Below are 22,921 nucleotides of genomic sequence, written 5' to 3'. Positions count from 1 at the left end.
GGTATTCAAGGTTTCCACTTTTATGTTTCCAAATTCTATGCTCTCAACTATGTATATTCAGAGTAAAATGATGTGACGTTGCACGAGATGTTAAAATGATCCTCGAGAGCTTTTGAAAATACGAAAACCAATGAAATGGAATGAGAGAGAACACGAAATTCAGGCCAAGGACCAAGCACTGGAACCTACAGGGTCATTCAGCGCTGAAAGGGAAATAGAAAGGTCTGAAAAAGGTGTAACAGGAGGAGAACTTGCAGTTGCTCTATGAAACAATCGTTAGGAGAAGGTGGAAAGTATGATGGAAGAAAGAGAATATGAATGATCCATCTTTCATTCTGAGAGCTGGAATTCGTCATCTTTAGACCAAGCATAATTCCATATGAATGATCTCTGGAATTCGTCATCTTTAGACCAAGCATAATTCCATATGAATGATCTCTGGAATTCGTCATCTTTAGACCAAGCATAATTCCATATGAATCACCTCTGGAATTCGTCATATTTAGACCAAGCATAATTCCATATGAATGATCTCTGGAATTCGACATTTTTAGACCAAGCATAATTCCATATGAATGATCTCTGGAATTCGTCATCTTTAGACCAAGCATAATTCCATATGAATGATCTCTGGAATTCGTCATTTTTAGACCAAGCATAATTCCATATGAATGATCTCTGGAATTCGTCATCTTTAGACCAAGCATAATTCCATATGAAAGATCTCTGGAATTCGACATTTTTAGACCAAGCATAATTCCATATGAGTGACCTCTGGAATTCGTCATTTTTAGACAAAGCATAATTCCATTCACTCCATATTGTTTTGGACCTTTTTTAGGGGGAAAAATAAGTAATACTCCAAACTCTCTCCAATAAGCAATAATTCAGACATGTCAAAAAGATTTGTCAAATAGTCTCTTAAGAAATTACAGGTGACTCTTGGAGCAAGAGCCCGTGCTGGCATCGTGCCAGATTAGTAGTCCACAACAACATAACAACGGCTTCTTAGATAATTACTGAAGAGATCACCAACAGGCAGTTAATTTCAGTCTGTATCGGGAAATTAAACACATTTTCCTCAAGTTAAATCCTTTATGTGAAACTAACTAACAAATACTTTGTACACATCTTTAGAGTATGTAGTTTATTTATTTTGTCTATTTTTATACATTTTCATCCCTAGCATGGCCAGCACGCTTAATGCTTAATTTAGAATGAACTCTGTGAATCCCCTACTTAGTTCCACTTATAATCTAAATTGCTAATCCTTCCAGCAATCCTTGGTTTCTATCCAATACCTTTGCATCTTAAGATTAATGCCACTGGCTTTGTCCTCACACCATATTTTCATTAAATCCTACTAGATCACTTGACTGAAGTTTAAGAAAATATAGGAATTTGTTATCACAAAATCTTCACAGTAATTGCATTCAGGAGTAATATTTAATTCATAAATGAAGCCTTTAACTGAAAGCATTTTCCTCCACTATATTAAACTAAGAAAAAAATTAAAGTTAAAAGTACCACCAGGACTTATTTTCTCGTTATTCTGTTTTCTTTCTTTAATCATTTATCTTTCAAGAGAGTAGCCTCTTCAAATTATTTGATGAGGTTCATACAGCGTTTTTCATGCTCCATACTCATGTATGAGTGTCCTTGGCCTGGGCTACATAAGGGCAGGCAGTCCCAGGCTACGCCGTTACGAAGCTCTTCAAATATATTCAGCCAAATTTATTTTGGGTTACAATGTATGCTCCGGGTTTAAAACGCCGATCCGACGGAATGGTAACAATTTGGAGGATTTTTATGAAAAAACTCATTAAAGATACAAGTTAGGTCGTTTTTAAGACACCTCTCCAACATTTCTCGCACTGAGAATAACGAAGACTTTGAAAAGTTCCTTTCGCATCGGGCAAATCCTTCCTCAGTACGAGTCACTCAAATGCTCGACAACTCCACTGGTGTTTTGTAGGTCCGTCATACCTATATACAACGCCTCCTTATTCCAAGACTCTCGCTGCTGTGATTCCTCCCGTCTGGTAGGCGGCTCAGCATTCAATAAACTCTGCTCAGAGTTAATTTTCTTCTCAGTCCATCAGGAAGCCTGGAAAAAATATAATAATTTTAGCAAAAGTTGCCTTTTTAGGACATAGTACTAGGATATTAGAGCACTAATGGACAATAAGGATAATTTAACCCTATCAATCAAAAATGCAGATCGAGAGAAGTAATAGCAATTCAGTATGATTTTCATAAAGATTTTCCTTATTACATTACCTAAAATCTGAGTATTTGAAACTGAGATTTTCTCTTATCTACATAGAAAGTGAGGCAATAGTAAATAAGTGTATCTACATGAAGGTGTACCATAGAGCAACAAAACAGGTAATATTTTCAATACATCAAAATAGCTCATAAATTTCTGGGGAAGTCCTGCATCAAAACAGAATGGTATTTTGGAAGCATCTCTGGTCTTCTTAAAGTATGGGTGCTGAAGCAAATTTCCCACGCCAACCCCCCAAAAAGAAATAACAATTATTCTGTGAACACTTTTAAAGGTAATTATCAAAACCTTGTGCAACGAAAACTAGCAAAGGAGAGTCCATAACATGCCAGTGTGAATTATTTGTAATTCAGTTAAAGACAATTATTTCAGTAAATGTTCCTTGCAGTCTTATTACTGGTGTGGATCCATCCCCAGAAATTGTTGCTGTCTACGTCATTTGTTCGGTGAATACCAGTTGTTGGAGAAGAAAGAACTGAGAAGCTCCCTCAACAAACCTAGAGCAAGTTCTGAAGCACTGTAGGCTACTTTGTGCTAAGCTGAAGATTGGTAAAACATTACATAGCATAGATTTCTACAGTATATGGCTTCTATCTTATGAAAAGACAAAATAGCAGCTTTCCAATATTAAAATCTTAAAAAAACTGACTCAAAACATTACTACTGTACAAAAATTTAGAATCCATAGCCATGTTGGCCAAAATATACTGGGTAATATTAAAGATATATTGCTCAAATTGTGGTACCTCCACAAAACAATATTTTTCAGATTTGAACATCAAGAGAAATATAATCAGTTTTTAATGAGAAAGATGCTGAAGGCAAACTATTCGGTGCAAGTTCGAAGAAATTCCCTATCTAGTATGGTATACAGAGCTAAGATAGATTTATCTAATATTTTCCAAGCCTAAAGTTAAATTTTGTCAGATCTGTACTTAAACAAGAAATATTATGAATAACGATAAATTGGATTCTGAAGGCAGGGAAATACGTTAGAGTGCACGGCATAAATCTACAATTGAAGATAGAGACATAATCCAACAACCATTAAGGAAAAGACCAGTGCTTTGCTCCTCATGTGCTGGATAATATTTACACTGGCAGGCTTGTGTACATTGATGTACAGTGTCGACTATACCGTCAGATATCTTTGTCAGTCGATGGTCACTGTCAGTTATTGTCTGCTATCTCTTGTTGTGGCTGGTACCATTGCCGGTCAGTGACCGCTGGACCCGGACTTCCATTTCTGCCAGTAATCTCTCTGACGCCCCAGGGACTCTCAGAGGGGAAAAGTAATTATTGAACCAAGAAGGTGATCGCCTACGCCTTCGTCTCCTGCCAGGTCCAACGAAGACTGGCAAAAGAGCTGCAAATGTGGCAGGTATCAAACCAGCCCCAACTGCAGCCATGACAGCGTAAGGGTTGTCTAGGAATGCTGTTTCTTCAGGAGGTGGTTGTGTGGTTGTTGTTGTAGTGGTAGTTCTAGTGGTAGTGACAGGGGGGAGTGTAGTTGTGGTGGTTGTGGTAGTGGTGGTGGTGGTAGTGGTGCTTGTGGTTTCTGTGTCCTCTGACAAGGGTTCATCAGTGAGAGATGAGGTGGAAAAGAGTGAAAGGGGAACGCTCACTTTTTTAACTCCCGTGGGGTCGTCAGAGGACACTGGTGCACTGGGTTTATAAGGCAGACCGATGGACAATGGTACCGAGGATAAAATTTGAACATACCCGCCATCAGTTTCAATCATCTCAGGAGGGCTACCAGGGTTGGCACTTGGAACTGATAACACGTGAGGCTTGTTTGCATCGGAATCTCCAAATGCAGAGAGGGGCTCCCTATCACTAATGCCAAGGACTGTCAGACTGGCTTTTGTGTGGTGAGTGGCTGGTGGCAAAGGACCAGGTGGAGAGGGGCTGCCATCTTCAGAGAGATTGAACAGACCATGATCTAATCTGGTGCTACTCGATGAAACTTTCACCCATTCACCAGTGTCCTTATCTAACTGTGAGACAGTTGACATGCTATAACGGTTCCATACTCCATCGTATGTTGTGGGACGTGTTGTGGTCCTTATTGGTGAGGGTGGTCTTGGAGGACCATTAGGTGGCCTAATGCTGTCATCTTCGTACCCAAATGGTGAGGGCAGTTCATGGGAGTGTTGGCCATGGAATCTATCATTGGGCAGTGGCCTTACCTCTCCCCATTTGTTGTCTGGTTTCCTTATTGGCAAATCTGCAGTAAACTTATCCCATTTGTTTACAGGACTTCTCGTTGCAGTATCCAAGGAAGGATATTGAGTGGGGAATTCTATAGGCCTCATTTGGAAATCTGGACTTGGCCTACTAGTGGAAAAGTTTGGAAAGGGACTTTGAGTTGGGAATTCTGAGTGAGAATCAGATCCTTGATACTTGAACACCTGGCCTCTTGATGGCTGGTTTCCTGGCCTATATTCAGAGCCAGGCCAGTAATTTCTATTGTTAGTCCCAAAGGCTCTGTCCACACTGTGGTTAATGCCAGCATGCTTGTTGAAATACTTGGCACCTTCGTTTTCTTTTATCGGTTCAGGACTGCCAGTGGCTTCGAAATCGTCATCATAAGGAAACCCATTGTAGAGTCCAAATTGGGAGAGATACTTCTTTAGTTCCAGTTTCGTGAAAGGTATGGAAGGTGGACTTATGGTGGTAGTTCTCGCAGGAATTATAGCTGTGCAAGATCGACCTTTGGAGCATTCGATCTTGTAAAACTGGATATTGGGCTCCACGCTAACTTCGCCTTTTCCGGGGGTCTCCTCTCTTTGAGGGATCACAGAAAACGACCCTTCTGTAAAGTCGTCGTCTTTTTCTTTCTCTTCTTCTTTCTCAGAACCTTTATGAGGATCTGTTCTAAGACCAAGAGGCCTAGAGATTATGATCGTGCTTGGAAGCGCCTTCCCATCCTTCCTGTTGAAAGTAGCAGGGGCAACGTAGTACTCTGTCTCTCCAGTAGAGTCATCATTGATCACCAACCCTCTCACAGCGTGGAGTAGCAAGATGGCGGACACCCCGACGTGCAAAGCCAACAGACTACCAACAGCCATGTCTGCTATGCTTCATCTGCTGAAGAGAACAAAACATTAAATCAGGATGATTGAGGGAACGATGGCAGTCATTATCTTCATGGATATGGAAATGTGATGTCATGAAATTGTTTAGGAAAAGATGATGAAGTTATCATACGCCTAAAAGACTTAATTTTTCTTACAGAGTTGGGCAGTTTCAATGCGGGGAAGTGTACTAAACGTAGCATTCAACAAAAATGAATGTGAATCGTTATTAATATAGCAACATTATTAGATGGAACCATCAAACTGCAACAACAACCCAGCAACACACAAAATGGCAAGAACAACATCATCGACAAAGCCAACATTCATCTCATCTAGTTTTCGACAGGAAAATTAAAAAAAGAAAATGGAAATCTTACCAGCAGATCAAATCGTACGTACATACATCAAAAAAGAAAACTAATGAACAGGCAGAAATCACTTTCATAAATCACTTTCTATCAGGATGAGGGCGAACGAAGTGAAACGGTAACACGAGACCAATTTCAATCATTTTCCAGCACAGACACATTTAATTATTCCCCGTTCTGAGTGATTTCCATTGGACATCGTCATCGTCCCTTGATACTCAGATCCAACAGGAGGTTGGGAGATGATGACGGGGTGGAAAAGTAACAACTAATGACAGACTTTCTCTCTCTCTCTCTCTCTCTCTCTCTCTCTCTCTCTCTCTCTCTCTCTCTCTCTCTGTTTGTATGTATCTTTTCCTAACATTTCATTGTTGTAAAACCTTTCTGTTCTTAATATTAACATTAATAAAATAATAATAAGAATAAGAATAATAAAAATAAAAATGAAAATGATTTTAAAACAATAAAACAATTACTTTTATTGTATGTATCTTTTCCTACCATTTCATTGCTGTAAAGCCTTTCTGTTCTTATTATTAACATTAATAAAATAATAATAAGAATAAAAATAATAAAAATAAAAATGAAAATGATATTAAAACAATAAAACAATTACTTTTATTTTCATTCTTATTTCTATTTTCATATTTAAAATTTTTTACTGTTTTTTTTTTATTTTTATTTTCATCCATAAGATTTAATCAATATACAGGAGAAAATTACCTTTGTCAGCATTTTGTCAGGAGGTTAACAAATTCATCATCTATTTGCCTGTTCATCTATCTGTCTATCTATCTATCAAAAGTAACAAATAGACAGAAATATATTAAGATGCAGGGCGATTAGTATTAGAGTAGCAATGTATTACACCTTCGCTTGGACTCCCGAAGGTCCAATAGGACGACTTCCTCTGGAACTGCGAGGCACACTATTCCATATTGGTGCTACTCAAGGTCAATACAGTAGAGGTCAGACGGAGAAGAAGAGATTATCAGTGACTCACCTTCCAGAGTGAGCCACAATTCACCCCACGCCGACACAACATTCCCACCTGACCCTTTTAAGTGACCCGTGGTCGACAACCACAACTTAGGGTCTTTCTGGAGATGTGTGGCCCACGAAATTTGTCTCGGCCGTTTCTCTGCGACTGACCTGTACTGTATTGCTCAGTGAACCTGGTTGCTCTCGGCGGATAAGTTATATGTTAGTTGCATAAGGCAACTGGATTACTATAGTAGATTCACATCAACCGTGCATCCGGTGTCTAGGCCAGTCCCTTACGACGCTCCTGATTGGCTGTTGATAAGCCAATCACAGGGCTGGAAACCCTCAGTCTCTCTCGAGAGTTCACATGAGTAGGATCTATGCTCCACCTCTCCTGAGGGATACGACTTTCAGGAAAGGTGGAACATACATCCTGCCTATGTGAACTCTCTCGAGAGACTGAAAGTTTCCAGCCCTGTGATTGGCTTGTCAATAGCCAATCAGGAGCGTCGTAAGGGACTGGCCTAGACATCAGATGCAAGGTTGATGTGAATCTACTATAGTCTTTTAATTATGATTTTTTTCTTGATTGAAAAATGTATCATCACAGAAAAAAGTTAAGTATATCTTAGTTTAACCAGACCACTGAGCTGATTAACAGGTCTCCTATGGTTGGCCCGAAGGATTATATATTTTTACCTGGCTAGGAACCAATTGGTTACCTAGCAACGGGACCCACAGCTTATCGCAGGATCCGAACTACATTATCGACAAATTAATAACCTAATCACCAGCAACAAATTCCTCTGATTCCACTTTGGCGGAGCGGGGAATCGAACTCAGGACTACCGAATCGGTAGGCGAGCTCGTAAACCACTCGTCCAACGAGGAACTACAGCTCCTTCAACTTGTAGATAATAGGTAGGCGAGCTCGTAAACCACTCTTCAAACGAGGAACTACAGCCCCTTCAACTTGAATTAAAAGGTAGGCGAGCTCGTAAACCACTGGTCCAACGAGGAACTACAGCCCCTTCAACTTGTAGATAGTAGGTAGGCGAGCTCGTAAACCACTCGTCCAACGAGGAACTACAGCCCCTTCAACTTGTAGATAATAGGTAGGCGAGCTCGTAAACCACTCGTCCAACGAGGAACTACAGCCCCTTTAACTTGTAGATAATCGCCTGTGAACAGGTTTCGTGTAATCTAATTCTAGTGAATCTGGTCAGTACCTGAACGGGTGATCATTAATTAATCACAGGCAGTAATGCGCTAAAATGCGGGTAAATCGATCGTTGAAACTAAGCAACATCGGGTATGGTCAATACTTGAATGGGTAACCACCAATACTCGGAAGGACTCGTTGGTACAGGAACTAAAAAAAAAAAAAACCGTAATTAAAAATTGCACCATACCTTATGAATCTGTAATTAGCGGTATACTGGGTCCCAATGAGGCCTAAAGGGTAAACGAATAAGTGAAAATAAACTGGAAAGTGGAATATCGAAAATCTAAGTCCTTTGGGTGTGGAAATAGATGCTTTCACTTTCTCGCTATTCAGTCACGCCTTATTTTCACTTAGATATCTATGTTATTCTCTCTCTCTCTCTCTTCTCTCTCTTCTCTATATATATATATATATATTTTTTTATATATATATATATATATATATATATCTGTGCATGTATGTAATTATATATATATATATATATTATATATATATATATATCTATATATATATATATATATAGATTAATTTATATGTATTTACATATATATGCATTAAACCACAAATCTCCTTTAAATATCCAATTCGCTCTACCTCGGAATTAATATATTTTCATATATGTCGACTGAAGGGGAATTTTTTTTTTACCTGATATTATAATTTCGTCCTCTCGTGGATTCGAACCGGCGCACAGAGGTATATTTCATCTTATTTCTGCATCGATATCTATCGTTAAGAGTGAATTCGTTCTGTCTATCTATCTAACCATCTATCTATCTGCATCTCAGTCGTCTTCAATATCAATTCATAATCAGTCAAGCTGACATTTGAAAACACAGTCTCCCAGTAATCTTTTGCTAGCCATCACGTCATAAAAGTAACAACATGGCAGGAGCAAAAAGTTTGTGGTTTGTTTATGAGTCACAGGAAGATTCTAACTGAAAAATATAAAAGATAGTACAAGGTGTGATCCGACCACCAGCTTACTCAGACGCGTGCTAAAATCTACGGTCAAATAGCGCGCTGTTACGCCAACGAAAACTAACATAAATACGCTATATTTTAGTAGGAATGATTGTTCTGTACTGTTTAACATACACGTTATCTATTTTTGACATTTTCACTCTAATGAACAAAGCATAAATATCGTATCCTAAGATTCCTGTATCTTTAACGCAACGAAAAAATCCTTTTTCAGACCTTTCTAAGCTCCTCCATATGCCTTTCTTATCCCCCCAACAACAGCAAGAACAACGGCACCAACAAATACAACGACAACAAAAACAAAATAGTTTGTAGGCTCACTCCCCGAGTAAGCAAAAAAAGAGAAAGTGATCGAAAATGGCTGACCCATCGCGATGGTTGAAACGGTGGATAATAGAAAGCAGACTCTATAGGGAGATGCTTGTAGGGTCTTTCACCTTTGTCAACTTTCGTGCTGATTGATTGATAGATCCGTCTATCTATCTATCTGTCTGTTGGGCTATAATGATTTTTGTTTTATTTATTGCGTTAGTTAGCTATCTTGGAAAGATAATGATTTCTTGAAGATTTGTCACTTCTGTTGACGTGATTCTTTGTGAATAAAACATTCTGCGTTGTGTTAATTATACGTCTATCAGTTTCTTTTCAACTAAAAGAACACACACACACACACACGCATGTTAATGGTGAATATATATATAATATATATATATATATATATATATATATATTATATATATATATATATATATATATATATATATATATATATATATATATATATATATATCTATCTGTATATATTGTATTTTGTACAATATATATAGAACACGGATACAGTGTTTAACTTGCTATATATATAATATATATATATATATATATATATATATATATATATATATATATATATATATATATATATGTATATATATATATATATATATATTTATATATATATATCTTATATGTCTATCACATTAACCGTGATTTATATACATATATCGAACTACAAATGCACTTTAATATCTAATTCGCTCTACCTCCGGAATTAATATATTTGCATATATGTTTAACCGAGGGGGAATTTATTAAGCGATAATAGAATTGGCGCTCGACAGGCGCGAACCAGCGACCTTTCAATTCCAGGACTGGCAGTGAAGCCTTAAACCACCCCGAACACTGCCAGTCCTGGAATTGAGAGGTCGCTGGTTCGCGCCTGTCGATCGCCAATTCTATTATCGCTTAATAAATTCCCCCTCGGTTAAACATATATGAAAATATATTAATTCCGAGGTAGAGCGAATTAGATATTAAAGGACATTTGTAGTTCGATTACAATATCTATATATATATATATATACTATATATATATATAGATATATATAATATATATCTATATATATATATTATATATATATCATATATATATATATATATATATATATATAGATAGGATGGCAAAATACCAGCGTAACATTATCCTTTTATTTACCAAATTTTCTAGACTTTGAGTCTCATCGTCAGGGCTGTAAAATCAACGAAAAAATATACAAATTAAAACAAGACTCGGTATTCATATCAATTACGAAAGTGAAAGTTCATAAAACTTAAATAGTCTCAAAAAAAAAAAAAAGTTTTTTTAATAAGAAATTAAAAATAAATAAGTAAAGAACGCTTGAATCAGTACCTATATCGCTATTGGAGTTAAATACTGAGCGACTTTCTCGACTCTCGTTTGGGATCGAGGACGTCAACAATGCTTATAAACGAAACTGTGGAAGAGGTCAGACCACTTAATGGGGGCACAAGCTGTTTAATTGTCAACGATTCCAAAACAGAGAGAGAATAGTCATTCTAGTCATTCATAAGACGTTTGGGCAGCGATGTGGAAATCCTTATATGGAAATGAGATCTTAGTAACACTTGTTACAATGTTCTCGTATGCATTTATAATATCTATATATATTATATTATATATACTAATATATATATAGATAATATAATATATATTTACATGCGTACGTGTGTGCGTGCAAGTATGTACGGGAAAGCCCTGGATTCTGAAGACGGAAATTCGGTCTTCAGGTTCCATGACGAAAAATGAGTCTCCAGCGAGTCCCTACATATATATGTACGTGAATGCGTTTGTGCGTGTGTTCGCACGCAAGTACGTCTGGGACATGTCTGGACATTCCTCTGGAGACGGAATCCCCAGCAGGAGTCCCGTCTTCAGAGTCCATGAAGCTCGAGGCATTTTTAGAAAGTAGGGAATGAGTGAGGTGCCTTCATCTGCCTACATTGTCAAAATGTTCTCCTCAAAGCTAAAAGCAGTTTGCCTACAAGCATTGATGATCATCGTAGTTTTACTGGAAGCTCTGTTCTCAGGGCTTAATTACCGTGCTCGTGTTCATAGCGGTCTTCTGGACCAGCTTATTCGCTGCGAGCAAAATGGATCGCCTGTTGAAGTCCTACAGTGGATTACGTCGTTCTCCCTCTTGCTTGGAACACTTTGGAAATCCACACAGGATCGACAACAGTGCGAACAAATTCCCCAAAACCTGGAAACGAAAATCGAAAATGTTCATTCAAGACTTGGAATTTTCGGAATTATGGAAAATCTTCACAACAGTTTATTTAAGGATTCATGGAAGTTTGCCGGTTTGTGTTTGACATTAGGAGGAATCTTGTTTATGAGGACTTGGCTTTCACGAAAGGAAGAGGAAAGGAATTCAATAGAGGAAGATGCTGACTTGGAAGGAGAGTGGTGGTCGACAGACAGCTCTCTCGATGACGCTTGTGTCACGGAGGAGGAGGAGGAGGAGGGCCAGGATTTGACTGAAGATCCAAGTGACACCGAAAACAAGAAAAAATTGGAAGAAATGGAAACGTTGTTTGAGCTAGAAAAAGCAGTTTTCGAAGGAAAGAAGCACGAAATGGAAAACGAGATTGGCCGCCTCTCCGGTGAGATCGAAGCCATCCGGAAAGATAGAGAGGCAGAGACGGAAAGCTGGACTGAAAACATGAATGATCTAAAGCAGACAAACACCAAGCAAAAAGAAGAGATTGCCCGCCTCACTAATACGATTGAAGACGTTAAGAAAAATAGAGAGGCAGTGATTAGACGGTCGACCAAAACTATCAATGACCTCACGCAAAGAAACCAGCAATTGAAAGCAGAGGCTGCCCTCGCCCTCGATGACTATGAAGCCCTCCAGAAAGAGAGGGAGGGAGAGAAACAAAGGGCGAATACAGCAATTACTGACCTCCAGAAGATGTAATGACCAAGCTGCCAGGGGAAAAGGGAAATCAGCAGTAATGAGGAAATGAAGAAATCAATCCTCATGTTGGAAGAGGAATTGACAAGGGCCAAGGAAGTCATCCGAGTCCAGATGGAAAAGGAAACTCACCTTGTCAGAGACAATGAAGACTTGGAGAGAAGTATTGCCGAGCAAAATCAAATTATTGAAGACATATCAGAAGAAAGGAAAAGACTGAAGAGTGAATTAGTGGCGGCCAACATCAATTGTGAGCTAAAGGGATTAAAAAATAAGGTAATTTTACTTGAGACTGAATTAGCAAGCGCCATGGAAGAGAATGGCGCCTTGAAGGAAGAGGTATCTCGTCTAACTGAGATGAAGAAGCTTCAACCTCAAAAACAAGTCAGACTTGTTCATCATCATGAAGAAACGTTAAAAGACAGTGTACACGAAAAGACGAATAGAAACAGCGGAATAATGACTGAACCAGAGTCAACAGGAGAAAAAAAGTTTTAGACAAGATTCAAGGTGTTATGGGAGTGTACTTGAAGATCAGGCCAAAAGTCAGGGCTCAAAAGAACCAGCAAAATTAACAGTTTTAAAACAATGCCCAGTGAACTTAAGAAGAGAGGTAATTGTCTGCAAAGGTCGACCTGTGGATAGGACAAAAAAGGCAATTAGAAAAGGATGGTCGGCTAATGAAGCCAGCTCAGAGAAGAGAATGTCTGCAACAAACTACCTGAAAACAGAAACTCAGGCCTTGGAAAGATGCTTACAAGTTCGAAAGCATTGCCTGAGAAGAATCATGCAGACAAAAAGATTGCAAATGTAAAGGAGAAAGAGTCTTGCGCTAAAAATGTGGATGACAGCCAAAGGCCTGAAAAAGACCGTTCTCCAAAGAGAGAGAAAACTCAGCGCAAGCTCATCACGTTCGACCTGGAACCCGATCAGCCCAAGATGGAAAGGAAGGTTTTCTCACACCTTGGAAACCTCAGAGTTGGGCTCGATCTCTCAAATCAGGACAGTAGATTGCAGGAAAGAAAGCCATGCCATCGTGACCATGAGGACAACTATTTATATTCAAGGGCAAAAAAGTTCCATTGACTTGTGTAAAAGATATGGAAGGATATCTGACAGTTGAACTGGACATCCCGAGGAAATTCCACAGGGCCATCAACGGAGTCCAGGGAAGAACCGTGAAAGAGATCACCGAAAAGAGTGGTGGGGCCTTCATAGAGATGCCTTTAAGGTCTGAGGTATCAGATCTCATTACCATCAGTGGTACTATCACGCAAGTTCATCAAGCAGCTGGTCATATTGAAAAGCTGATCAAACAAACTCTACTGATCAGCTTATCCATTCAACTTATAATACATGGCCACAATTAAATCATAGGCAGCCTCTAGCAAGGTTAGTTAATGCCTTCATCATCAAAACTACTCACTTTTTGTTGCTGGCATGAGTCTGCTTAAGCAGTTAGGCATTGTTTTGCCATCTTACTTGTGAGTATACCATTTTTCGAGCAAGGCAACTCTACCTTAGTAAGTTAATGCCATCCATTTCGACAACTGGATTTCTCTCGCCTTTTGTTGCTGGCATGAGCCTGCTAAAGCGTTCGGTCATTGTTTTGCCAGCTACTTGTTAATTATACAGTTTTCGAAGCCTAATAGGCAACCTCAACCTTGGTAAGTTAAAATGCCCTCCCATTATCGAAACTGGATTCATGCTCACCTTTTGTTGCTGGCATGAGCCTTCTTAAGCGTTTCGGCAATGGTTTTGCCATCTTACTTGTGAGTATACATTTCCGAGCCCATAGGCGAACCTCTACTACCTTGGTAAGTTTAATGCTCATTATCGAACCTGATTTCTGCTCACCTTTTGTTGCTGGCATGAGCCTCTTAAGCAGTTCGCATTGTTTTTGGGCCAATTACTTGTTGAGTAACCAGTTTCTAGTGCATAGGCAACCTTTACCTTGGTAAGTTAATGCCCTCCCATTATCAAAATGGATTTTCTGCTAAACTTTTGTTGCTGGAGGAGCTGTAAAGCCAGTTCGCATGTTTTGCCAGTTACTTGTGGAGTATACCAGTTCGAGCCATAGGCAACCTCTACCTTGTAAGTTTAATGCCTCCATTACGAAACTGGATTTTTGCTTTTCGCCCTTTTGTTGGCTTGGCTTATGCCTGCTAAAGCAGTTCGGCCATTGTTTTGCCAGCTTACTTGTGAGTATAACCAGTTTCGAGCCATAGGCAACTCTACCTTGGTAAGTTAATTGCCTCCATATCGAAAACTGGATTTCTGCTCACCTTTTGTTGCTGGCATGAGCCCCTGCAAAGAGTTCGGCATTGTTTTGCCAGCTTAAACTTGTGGATATACCAGTTTGAGCCATAGGCAACCTTACCTTGTAAGTTAATGCCTTTTTTCCTTATCGAAACGGAATTTCGCTCACCTTTTGTTTGCTGGCATGAGCCCCTGCTAAAGCAGATCGGCATTGTTTGCCAGCTTACTTGTGAGTATACCAGTTTCGAGCCATAGGCAACCTCTACCTTGGTAGTTATTGCCTCCATTATCAAAACTGGAATTTCTGCTCACCTTTTTGTTGCTGGCTGAGCCTGCTTAGCAGTTCGCATTGTTTTGCCAAGCTTTACTTGTGAGTATACCAGGTTTTAAGCCATTTATGGCAACCTTTTCTACCTTGGATATGCCTCCATTTATCCGGGAAACTTGATTTCTGATCATCTTTTGTTGGCTGCATAGCCTGCTTAAAGCCGTTTTACGGCATTGTTTTTGCCACTTACTTGGTGGAGTATACCAGTTTTGAGCCATAATCACCTCTACCTTGGTAAGTTAATGCCTCAATATCACACTGGATTTTCCGCCTCTTACCTTTTGTTGCTGGCAATTGAGCCTGGCTAAAGCAGTTTTCGCTTGTTTTGCCGCTTACGTTGTGAGTCATTTACCATTTTTCGAAGCCATAGGCAACCTCTACCTTGGTAAGTTAATGCCTCCCTTATCGAAACTGGATTTACCTGGCGCACAAACTTTTTGTTGCTGGCAATGAGCCTCTAAAGCAGTTCCGGCATTGTTTTGCCAGCTTTAACTTGTGAGTATAACATTTTTTCGAGCCATGGCCACCCTCTACTTGTAGTTTAATTGCCTCCATTATCGAACTGGAATTCTCTCACACTTTTTGTTGCTGGCATGAGCCTGCTAAGCAGTCGGCATGTGTTTTGCCACCTTTACTTGTGAGTATACAGTTTCGAGCATAGGCAACCTCTACCTTGGTAATTATGCCTCCATTATCGAAACTGGATTTCGGCTCCCTTTTGTTGCTGGCATGGAGCCGTCTTAAGCAGTTCCGGCATTGTTTTGCCAGCTTACTTGTGAGTATACCAGTTGAGGGGGGGGGAGCCATAGGAAACCTCTACCTTGGTAGTTATGCCTCACATTATCCGAACTGGATTATCTGCTCACCTTTGATTGCTGGCATGAGCCTGCCTAAAGCAGTTCCGGCATTGGTTTTGCCAGCTTACTTGTGAGTATACCAGTTTTTGAGGCCATAGCAACTCTACCTGGTAAGTTAATGCCCTCCATTATCGTGGGGGCACTTATTTCCTGCTCCACCTTTTGGTGCTGGATGAGCCTCTTAGAGTTCGGCTTGTTTTGCCAGCTTGCGTTGTGCGTTATACCAGTTTTTTTGAGGCCATAATCAACCTCTAACCTTGGTAAGTTAATTGCCTCCATTATCGAAACTGGATTTCTGGCCTCCCACCTTTTGTTGTTGCTGGCCATGAAGCCTGCTAAAGCAATTCTTCGGCATTGTTTTGCCCACCTTACTTGTGAGTATACCAGTTTCGAGCCATAGGCCAACCTCCTACCTTGGTAAGTTAATGCCTCCATTATCGGGGGGGGGAACTGGATTTTCTGCTTTTTCTGCTCAACCTTTTTGTTGCTTGGCATGAGGACTGCTAAGCCTTCGGCATTGTTTTGGCCAAGCTTACTTGTTGAGTAATATACCAGTTTCGAGCCATTAGGCAACCTTTTGTACCTTGTTAAGTTCCTTGCCTCCATTTTCGGGGGGGGGGGGACTTGGATTTCTGCTCACCTTTTGTTGCTGGCATGAGCCTGCTAAACGTTTCGGCATTGTTTTTGCCCCTTACTTTGAGGTATAATACCATTTCCCGACCATAGGCAACCTCTACCTTGGTAAGTTCGAATGCCTCCATTATCGTCAACTGGTAATTTCGCTCACGCTTTTGTTGCTGGCATGATCCTTTTGCTTAAGCCAGTTCGGCATTGTTTTTGCCAGCCTTGCTTGTGAAAGTATCCAGTTTCCGAGCCATAGGCAACTTCTACCTTGTTTTAAGTTAATGCCTCCATTATCGAAACTTGATTTCCTTGCTCACCTTTTGTTGCTGTCATTAGCCTACTAAAGCCAGTTTTTCGGCATTGTTTTTGCCAGCTTACTTGGTGAGTAATACGAAGTTTTTAGCCATCGGCACCCTCACCTTGGTAAGTTGAATGCCTCCATTTATCGAAAACTGGCCTTTTCTGCTCACCTTTTGTTTGCTGGAATGAGCCTGCTTAAGCAGTTCGGCACTTGTTTTGCATTGCTTGCTTGTGAGGTTTATATACCAAAGCAGTTCGAGCCATAGCAACCTCTACCTTGGTAAGTTAATGCCTCCATTATCGAAATTGGATTTCTGCGCTCACCCTTTTGTTGCTGGCATGAGCCTGCTAAAAGCAGTTCGGGCAATTGTTTTGCCAAGCTTACTTGTGAAGTATACCAGTTTCGAGCCATAAGGCCAACCCTACCTTGGAAGTTAATGCCTCCTTATCGAAAATGGATTTCTGCTCCTTCCTTTGTTGCTGCATGAGCCTGCTAAAGCAGTTTCGGCATTGTTTTTGCCAGCTTAACTTGTGGAGTATACCAGTTTCGAGCCATAGGCAACCTCCTAACTTGGTAAGTTAATGCCTCCATTATCGAAACTGGATTTCTGCTTCACCTTTTTTTGTTGCTGGCCATGAGCGTGCAAAACAGTTTGGCCAATTGTTTTTGCCACTTAACTTGTGAGTATACCAAGTTTTCCGAGCCATAGGCAAACCTCTACCTTGGTAAGTTAATGCCTCCATTTCGAACTGGTTTTTTCTGTGCTCAACCCTTTTGTTGCTGGCAAATGAGCCTGCTAAAAGCAGTTCCGGCATTGGTTTTGCCAGCTTACTACCTTTTGTTGGGAGTATACCGAGTTTTCGAAGCCATAGGCACCTCTACCTTGGTAGTTAATGCCTTCCATTATCGAACTGGATTTCTGCTCCCGTTTGTTGCTGGCATGAGCCTGCTAAAGCAGTTTGGCATTGTTTTTGCCAGCCCTTACTTGTGGAGTATAATACCAGTTTCGCGAGCCATAGGTCAAACCTCTACCTTGGGAAGTTTAATGCCTTCCAATGTCCTAAACCGTGGATTTTCTGCTCACCTTTTGTTGCTGGCATGAGCCTGCTAAAGCAGGTTTTCGGCATTGTTTTTGTTGCCAGCCTTTACTTGTTGAGTAATACCAGTTTCGGCATAGGCAACCTGTACCTTGGTAAAGTTAATGCCTCCATTATCGAAACTTGGATTTCTGGCTCACCTTTTGGTTTGCTGGCATGAGCCTTCTTAGCAGTTCGGCATTGTTTTGCCAGCTTACTTGTGGTATAACCAGTTTTCGAGCCAATAGGCAACCTTCCGACCTTGGTAAAAGTTAAAATGCCACTCCATTATCGAAACTGGATTTCTGCTCACCTTTTTGTTGCTGGCCAATGAGCCTGCCTTAAAGCAGTTTCGGCAAATTTGTTTTGCCAGCTTACTTGTGAGTATAACCCAGTTTGTTCGGAGCCCATAATCCAACCTCTACCTTGGTAACAGGTTTGAATGCCGTACCATTTATCGAAACTGGATTTCTTGCTCACCTTTGTTGCTGGCATTGAAAAGCCCTGCTAAAGCCAGTTCGTTCGGCATTGTTTTTGCCAGCTTACTTGTGAGTATACCACGTTTTCGATCCATAATCAATCCAACCTCTACCTTTGGTAAGGTTTTAATGGCCTCCATTTATCGAAACTGGATTTCTGCCTCAACCTTTTTGGTTGCTGGCATAGAGCCCCTGCTAAGCAGTTGTCGGTCATTGTTTTTGTTTCCAGCCTTACTTGTGAAGTATACCAGTTTTTCGCGCCAATAAATCAACCTTCTTACCTTGGTAAGTTTAATGCCTCCATTATCGAAAACTCGGGATTTCTGCTCACCTTTTTGTTTGCTGGCATGAGCCTGCTTAAAGCCAGTTTTCCGGCATTGTTTTGCCAGCTTACTTGGTGAGTATACCAGTTTCGAGCCAATAGGCCCAACCTCTTAACTTGGTAAGGTTAATGCCTCCATTATCGAAAACTGGATTCTGCTCACCTTTTGTTTTTTGCGGGCATGGAGCCTGCTAAACCCAGTTTCGGCATTGGTTTTTCGCCAGCTTACTTGGTGAGTATACCAGTTTTTTCGAGGCCATAGGCAAAACCTCTACCATTGGGTAAGTTAATGCCTCCAGTTATCGGAGACTGGATTTCTGCCTTTTCTACCTTTTGAGCTGGCCATGAGCCTTGCCCTTAAGCATTCGGCATTGTTTTTGGTTGCCAGCCTTACCTTGTGATTAAATACTAGTTTTCGAAGGCCATAAGGCCAACCTCTACCTTGGTAAGTTTAATGCCTCCATTATTCGAAAAACTGGGATTTTCTGCTCACCTTTTGTTGCTGGCATGGAGCCTTGCTAAAGGCAGTTCGGCCATTGTTTTTGGCCATCTTTACTTGTGAGTTACATTTTTTCGGCCAATAGGCAACCTCTACCTTGGTTAATTTAATACCGGTCCATTTGTTTATCGAAACCTGGATTTCTGCTTCACCTTTTGTTGCTGGCATGAAGCCTGCCTTCGCTTCGGCATTGTTTCCAGCTTACTTGTTTGGGTATACCAGTTCGAGCCCATAGGCGAACCTCTAACCTTGGTAAGTTTAATGCCTCCATTATCGAAACTGGATTTCCTGCTCACCTTTTTTGTTGCTGGCATGTAGCCTGGCTAAAGCAGTTTCGGCAATTGTTTTGTTGCCAGCCTTACTTGTGGGAGTATACCAGTTTTCGCGCCATAGGCAACCCTCGTACCTTGGTAAAGTTTAATTGCCTTCCCATTATCGAAAGACTGGATTTGCTGCTCAACCTTTTGTTGCTGGTCATGAGCCTGCTTAAAAGCAGTTCGGCATTGTTTTGCCCAGCTTACTTGTGGGTAGTTTAATAAAAGTTTCGAGCCATAGGCAACCTCTACCTTGGTAAGTTTAATGCCTCCATTATCCGAAACTGGAAAGGTTTCCTGCTCACCTTTTGTTGTGGCCTGGCAATGATCCTGCTAAAGCAGTTACGGCATTGTTTTTGCCAGCTTACTTGTGAGTAATACCAAGTTTTCGAGCCATAGGCAACCCCTCTACCTTGGTAAAGTTTAATGCCTCCATTATCGAAACTGGATTTCTGCTCCACCTTTTTTGTTGTCTGGCATGAGCCTTTTGCTTAAAGCAGTTTCGGCATTGTTTTGCCAGCCTTACTTTTTGAGTATACCATTTTTCGAAAAGCCATAGGCAACCTTCTAACCTTGGTAAGTTATGCCTCCCAATTATCGAAACTTTTGGATTTCCTGCTCACCTTTTGTGTTGCTTGGCATTGATCCTGCTAAAAGCAGTTTCGGCATTGTTTTGTGGCCAGCCTTACTTGGAGTTTACCAGTTTTGAGCCCAATAGGCAATGCCAACCTCTACCTTGGAAGTTAATCCATTCCATTATCAAAACTTGGCTTTCCTGCTCAACCTTTTGGTTGCCTGTCAATGAGCCTGCCTTACGCAGTTTCGGCCATTGTTTTGCCAGTTAAACTTGTGAGTATACCAGTTTTGAGCCAAAGGCAACCTCTACCTTGTTTAAGTTAATGCGTCCATTATCGAAACTGGATTTTCCTTTTGCTTCCCTTTTGTTGCTGGCATGAGCCTGCTTAAAGCCAGTTCGGCATTTGTTTTTGGCCAGCTTTACTTTGTGAAGTAACTAACCAGGTTCGCGCCATAGGCACCCTCTACCTTCTACCTTTGTAAAGTTAATGCCTCCCATTATCGAAACTGGATTTCTGCTCACCTTTTTTGTTGCTGGCCTGAGCCTTGGCCTTTAAGCTAAAAAGTTTCGGGTTCGGCATTGTTTTGTCCAGCTTACTTGTGAAGTCTACCAGTTTCCGAGCCATAGGCAACCTCTACCTTGGTAAGTTAATGCCTCCAGTATTCGAAACTCTGTAAATTTCCTGGCTTTCACATTTTGTTTGGCTGGGCAGAGCCTTTTGCTAAAGCATTTCGGCATTGTTTTGCCCAGCCTACTTGTGAGTAATACCAGTTTTTTCGAAAGCCATAAGGCAAAACTTCCTAACCTTGGTAAGGTAAATGATCCATTATCGCAACTTTTGGAATTGCTGCCTCACCTTTTGTTTGCCCCCCCCCCCCCTGGCCCCCATGAGCCCTGCTTGAGATTTCGGCATTGAAGATTTGGCCAGCTTATTGTGGTGTATACCAGTTTCGAAGCCATAGGCAACCTCTACCTTGGTAAGTTAATGCCCTCCATTATCCGAAAACCTGGTATTTCTGCTCACCTTTTGTTTGCCTGGCATGATCCTGCTTAAAGCAGTTCGGCATTGGTTTTTGCCAGCTTTACTTTTGTGAGTATACCAGTTTTCCGAGCCAATAGGCAACCTCTACCTTGGTAAAGTTAATGCCTCCATTAATCGAAAACTGGATTTCTGTCACCATTTTTGTTGCTGCCAATGAAGCCCTTTTGCTTAAAGCAGTTCGGCATTGTTATTTTCCAGCCTTACTTGTGAGTAAATACCAGTTTCGGAGAATACCATTTCGTTTTGCCCATAGGCAACTTCTACTTGGGTAGTAATGCCTCCATTAAATTGAAACTGGTTTCTGCTCAACCTTTTGTTTGCTGGCCATGAGGCCTGCTTAAGCCAGGTCGGCATTGTTTTGGCCATCCTTTACTTGGTGAAGTATTAACCAGTTGTTCGCCCCTAGGCCACCTTCTCCTTGGTAAATTTCATGGCCTCCATTTGTCAAACTGATTTCTTGCCTCACCTTTTGTTTTGCCTGCTTGAGCAGTTCGGCATTGTTTTGCCAGCTTACTTGTTTGGAAATATACCAGTTTCGAGCCATTAGGAAACCTTTCTACCTTGGGAAGTTAATGCCTCATTACCGAAACTTGGATTTCTGCTCACCTTTGTTGGCTTGCATAGCCTGCTAAAGCAGTTCGCAATTGTTTTGCCAGGCTTTACTTGTAGGGGTATACCCAGTTTCGAGGCCAATAAGGCCAACCTCTGACCTTGGTAAGTTAATGGCCTGCCATTATCGAAACTGGATTTCTGCTCACCTTTTTGTTGTCTGGGCATGAGCCTGCTAAAGCCAGTTGTGTGCCGGCGCTTGTTTTGCCATGCCTTACTTGGGTGATATACCAGTTTCGAGCCATAGGCAACCTCTTACCTTGGTAAGGTTAATGCCTCCATTTATCAAAAGAAAAACTTTGGGGAATTTTTTCTGCTCACCTTTTTTGTTTGGCTGGCATGAGCCTGCTTAAGGCAGGTTGTCCGGCGGCATTGTTTTATTTGCCAGCTTTTCGGCTTGTGAGGTGTATACCAGTTTTTTATTCGAGCCAGTAGGCCCAACCTCTACCTTGGTAAGTTCTGCCTGCCATTATCGAAAACTTGGATTTCTGGCTCACCTTTTCTTGTTGCTGGCAATGAGCCCTGCTTAAAGCAGTTCGGGACAATTGTTTTGCCAGCTTACTTGTGAAGGTATAACCAGTTTTCGATGCCATAGGGGGGGCCAACCTCTACCTTGGTAATTTAATTCCAATGCCTGCCATTATCGAAACTGGGATTTCTCGCTCACCTTTTGTTGTTGCTGGCATGAGCCTGCTTAAGCAAGTTCTGGCATTTGTTTTGCCAGCCTTACTTGTGAGTATACCAGTTTTTTGCAGCCATAGGCAAAGCCTCTACCTTTTGGTAAAGTTAATGCCTCCAATTTATCGAAAAAACTGGATTTGCCCTGCTTCACCTTTTGTTTGCTGGCAATGATCCTGCAAAGCAAAGTCAGGCATTGTTTTTGCCAGGCCTTTTTTTTACTTTTGAGTATACCAGTTTTGACCATTAGGCAACCTTCTACCTTGGTAAGTTTAATGCCTCCATTTATCCAAAAACTTGGATTTCTGGGGCCCCTCACCGTTTTGTTGCTGCATCAGCCTGCTTAAAGGCAAGTTCCGGCATTGCTTTTTGCCGCTTACCTTGGTGAAGGTTATACCGTTTTGAGCCATAGGCCAACCTCCTACCATTGGTAGTTAATGCCTCCATTATCGAAACTGGATTTCTGCTCACCTTTTGTTGCCTGGTGGGCATGAGCCTTGCTTTAAAAAGCAGTTCGGCATTGTTTTGCCCAGCTTACTTGTGAGTTAATAAACCAGTTTTCGAGCCATAGGCAAACCCTCTTACCTTGGTAACGTTAATGCCTGCCATTATCGAAACTGGATTTCTGCTCACCTTTTTTGTTTGCCTGGCATGAAGCCTGCATAAAGCAAGTTTCGGGCATTTTTTGGTTTGCCATCTTACTTGTGAGTTAATACCAGTTTTTTCGAGCCATAGTGCAAAACCTCTACCTTG

At 40.9% G+C, this 22,921-nt stretch overlaps 1 protein-coding gene across 4 annotated transcripts in view; it reads right to left on the bottom strand.

Moving 5' to 3' along the window:
* Positions 1-1,075: 1,075 nt before the first annotated feature.
* The window catches only part of LOC135209172 (uncharacterized), a 36,123-nt gene continuing 14,277 nt past the window's right edge, over positions 1,076-22,921 (bottom strand). For 2 of the 4 annotated variants that reach the window (XM_064241850.1, XM_064241849.1), the window contains exons 2-3: positions 4,010-5,374; positions 1,076-2,107 (exon numbers count right to left, since the gene is read on the bottom strand). In XM_064241850.1, the coding sequence (XP_064097920.1) occupies positions 2,059-2,107; positions 4,010-5,358 (1,398 nt within the window). In that variant the 5' untranslated portion in view covers positions 5,359-5,374 and the 3' untranslated portion in view covers positions 1,076-2,058. Of the gene's footprint in view, positions 2,108-4,009; positions 5,378-22,921 lie in introns of all 4 variants that reach the window. The other 2 variants (XM_064241848.1, XM_064241847.1) reach the window with 1 other exon arrangement.

This window comes from Macrobrachium nipponense, chromosome 37 (assembly GCF_015104395.2).
Source record: "Macrobrachium nipponense isolate FS-2020 chromosome 37, ASM1510439v2, whole genome shotgun sequence".
NCBI classification, from domain to species: domain Eukaryota; kingdom Metazoa; phylum Arthropoda; class Malacostraca; order Decapoda; family Palaemonidae; genus Macrobrachium; species Macrobrachium nipponense.
This window is presented reverse-complemented; position numbering and strand designations above follow the sequence as displayed.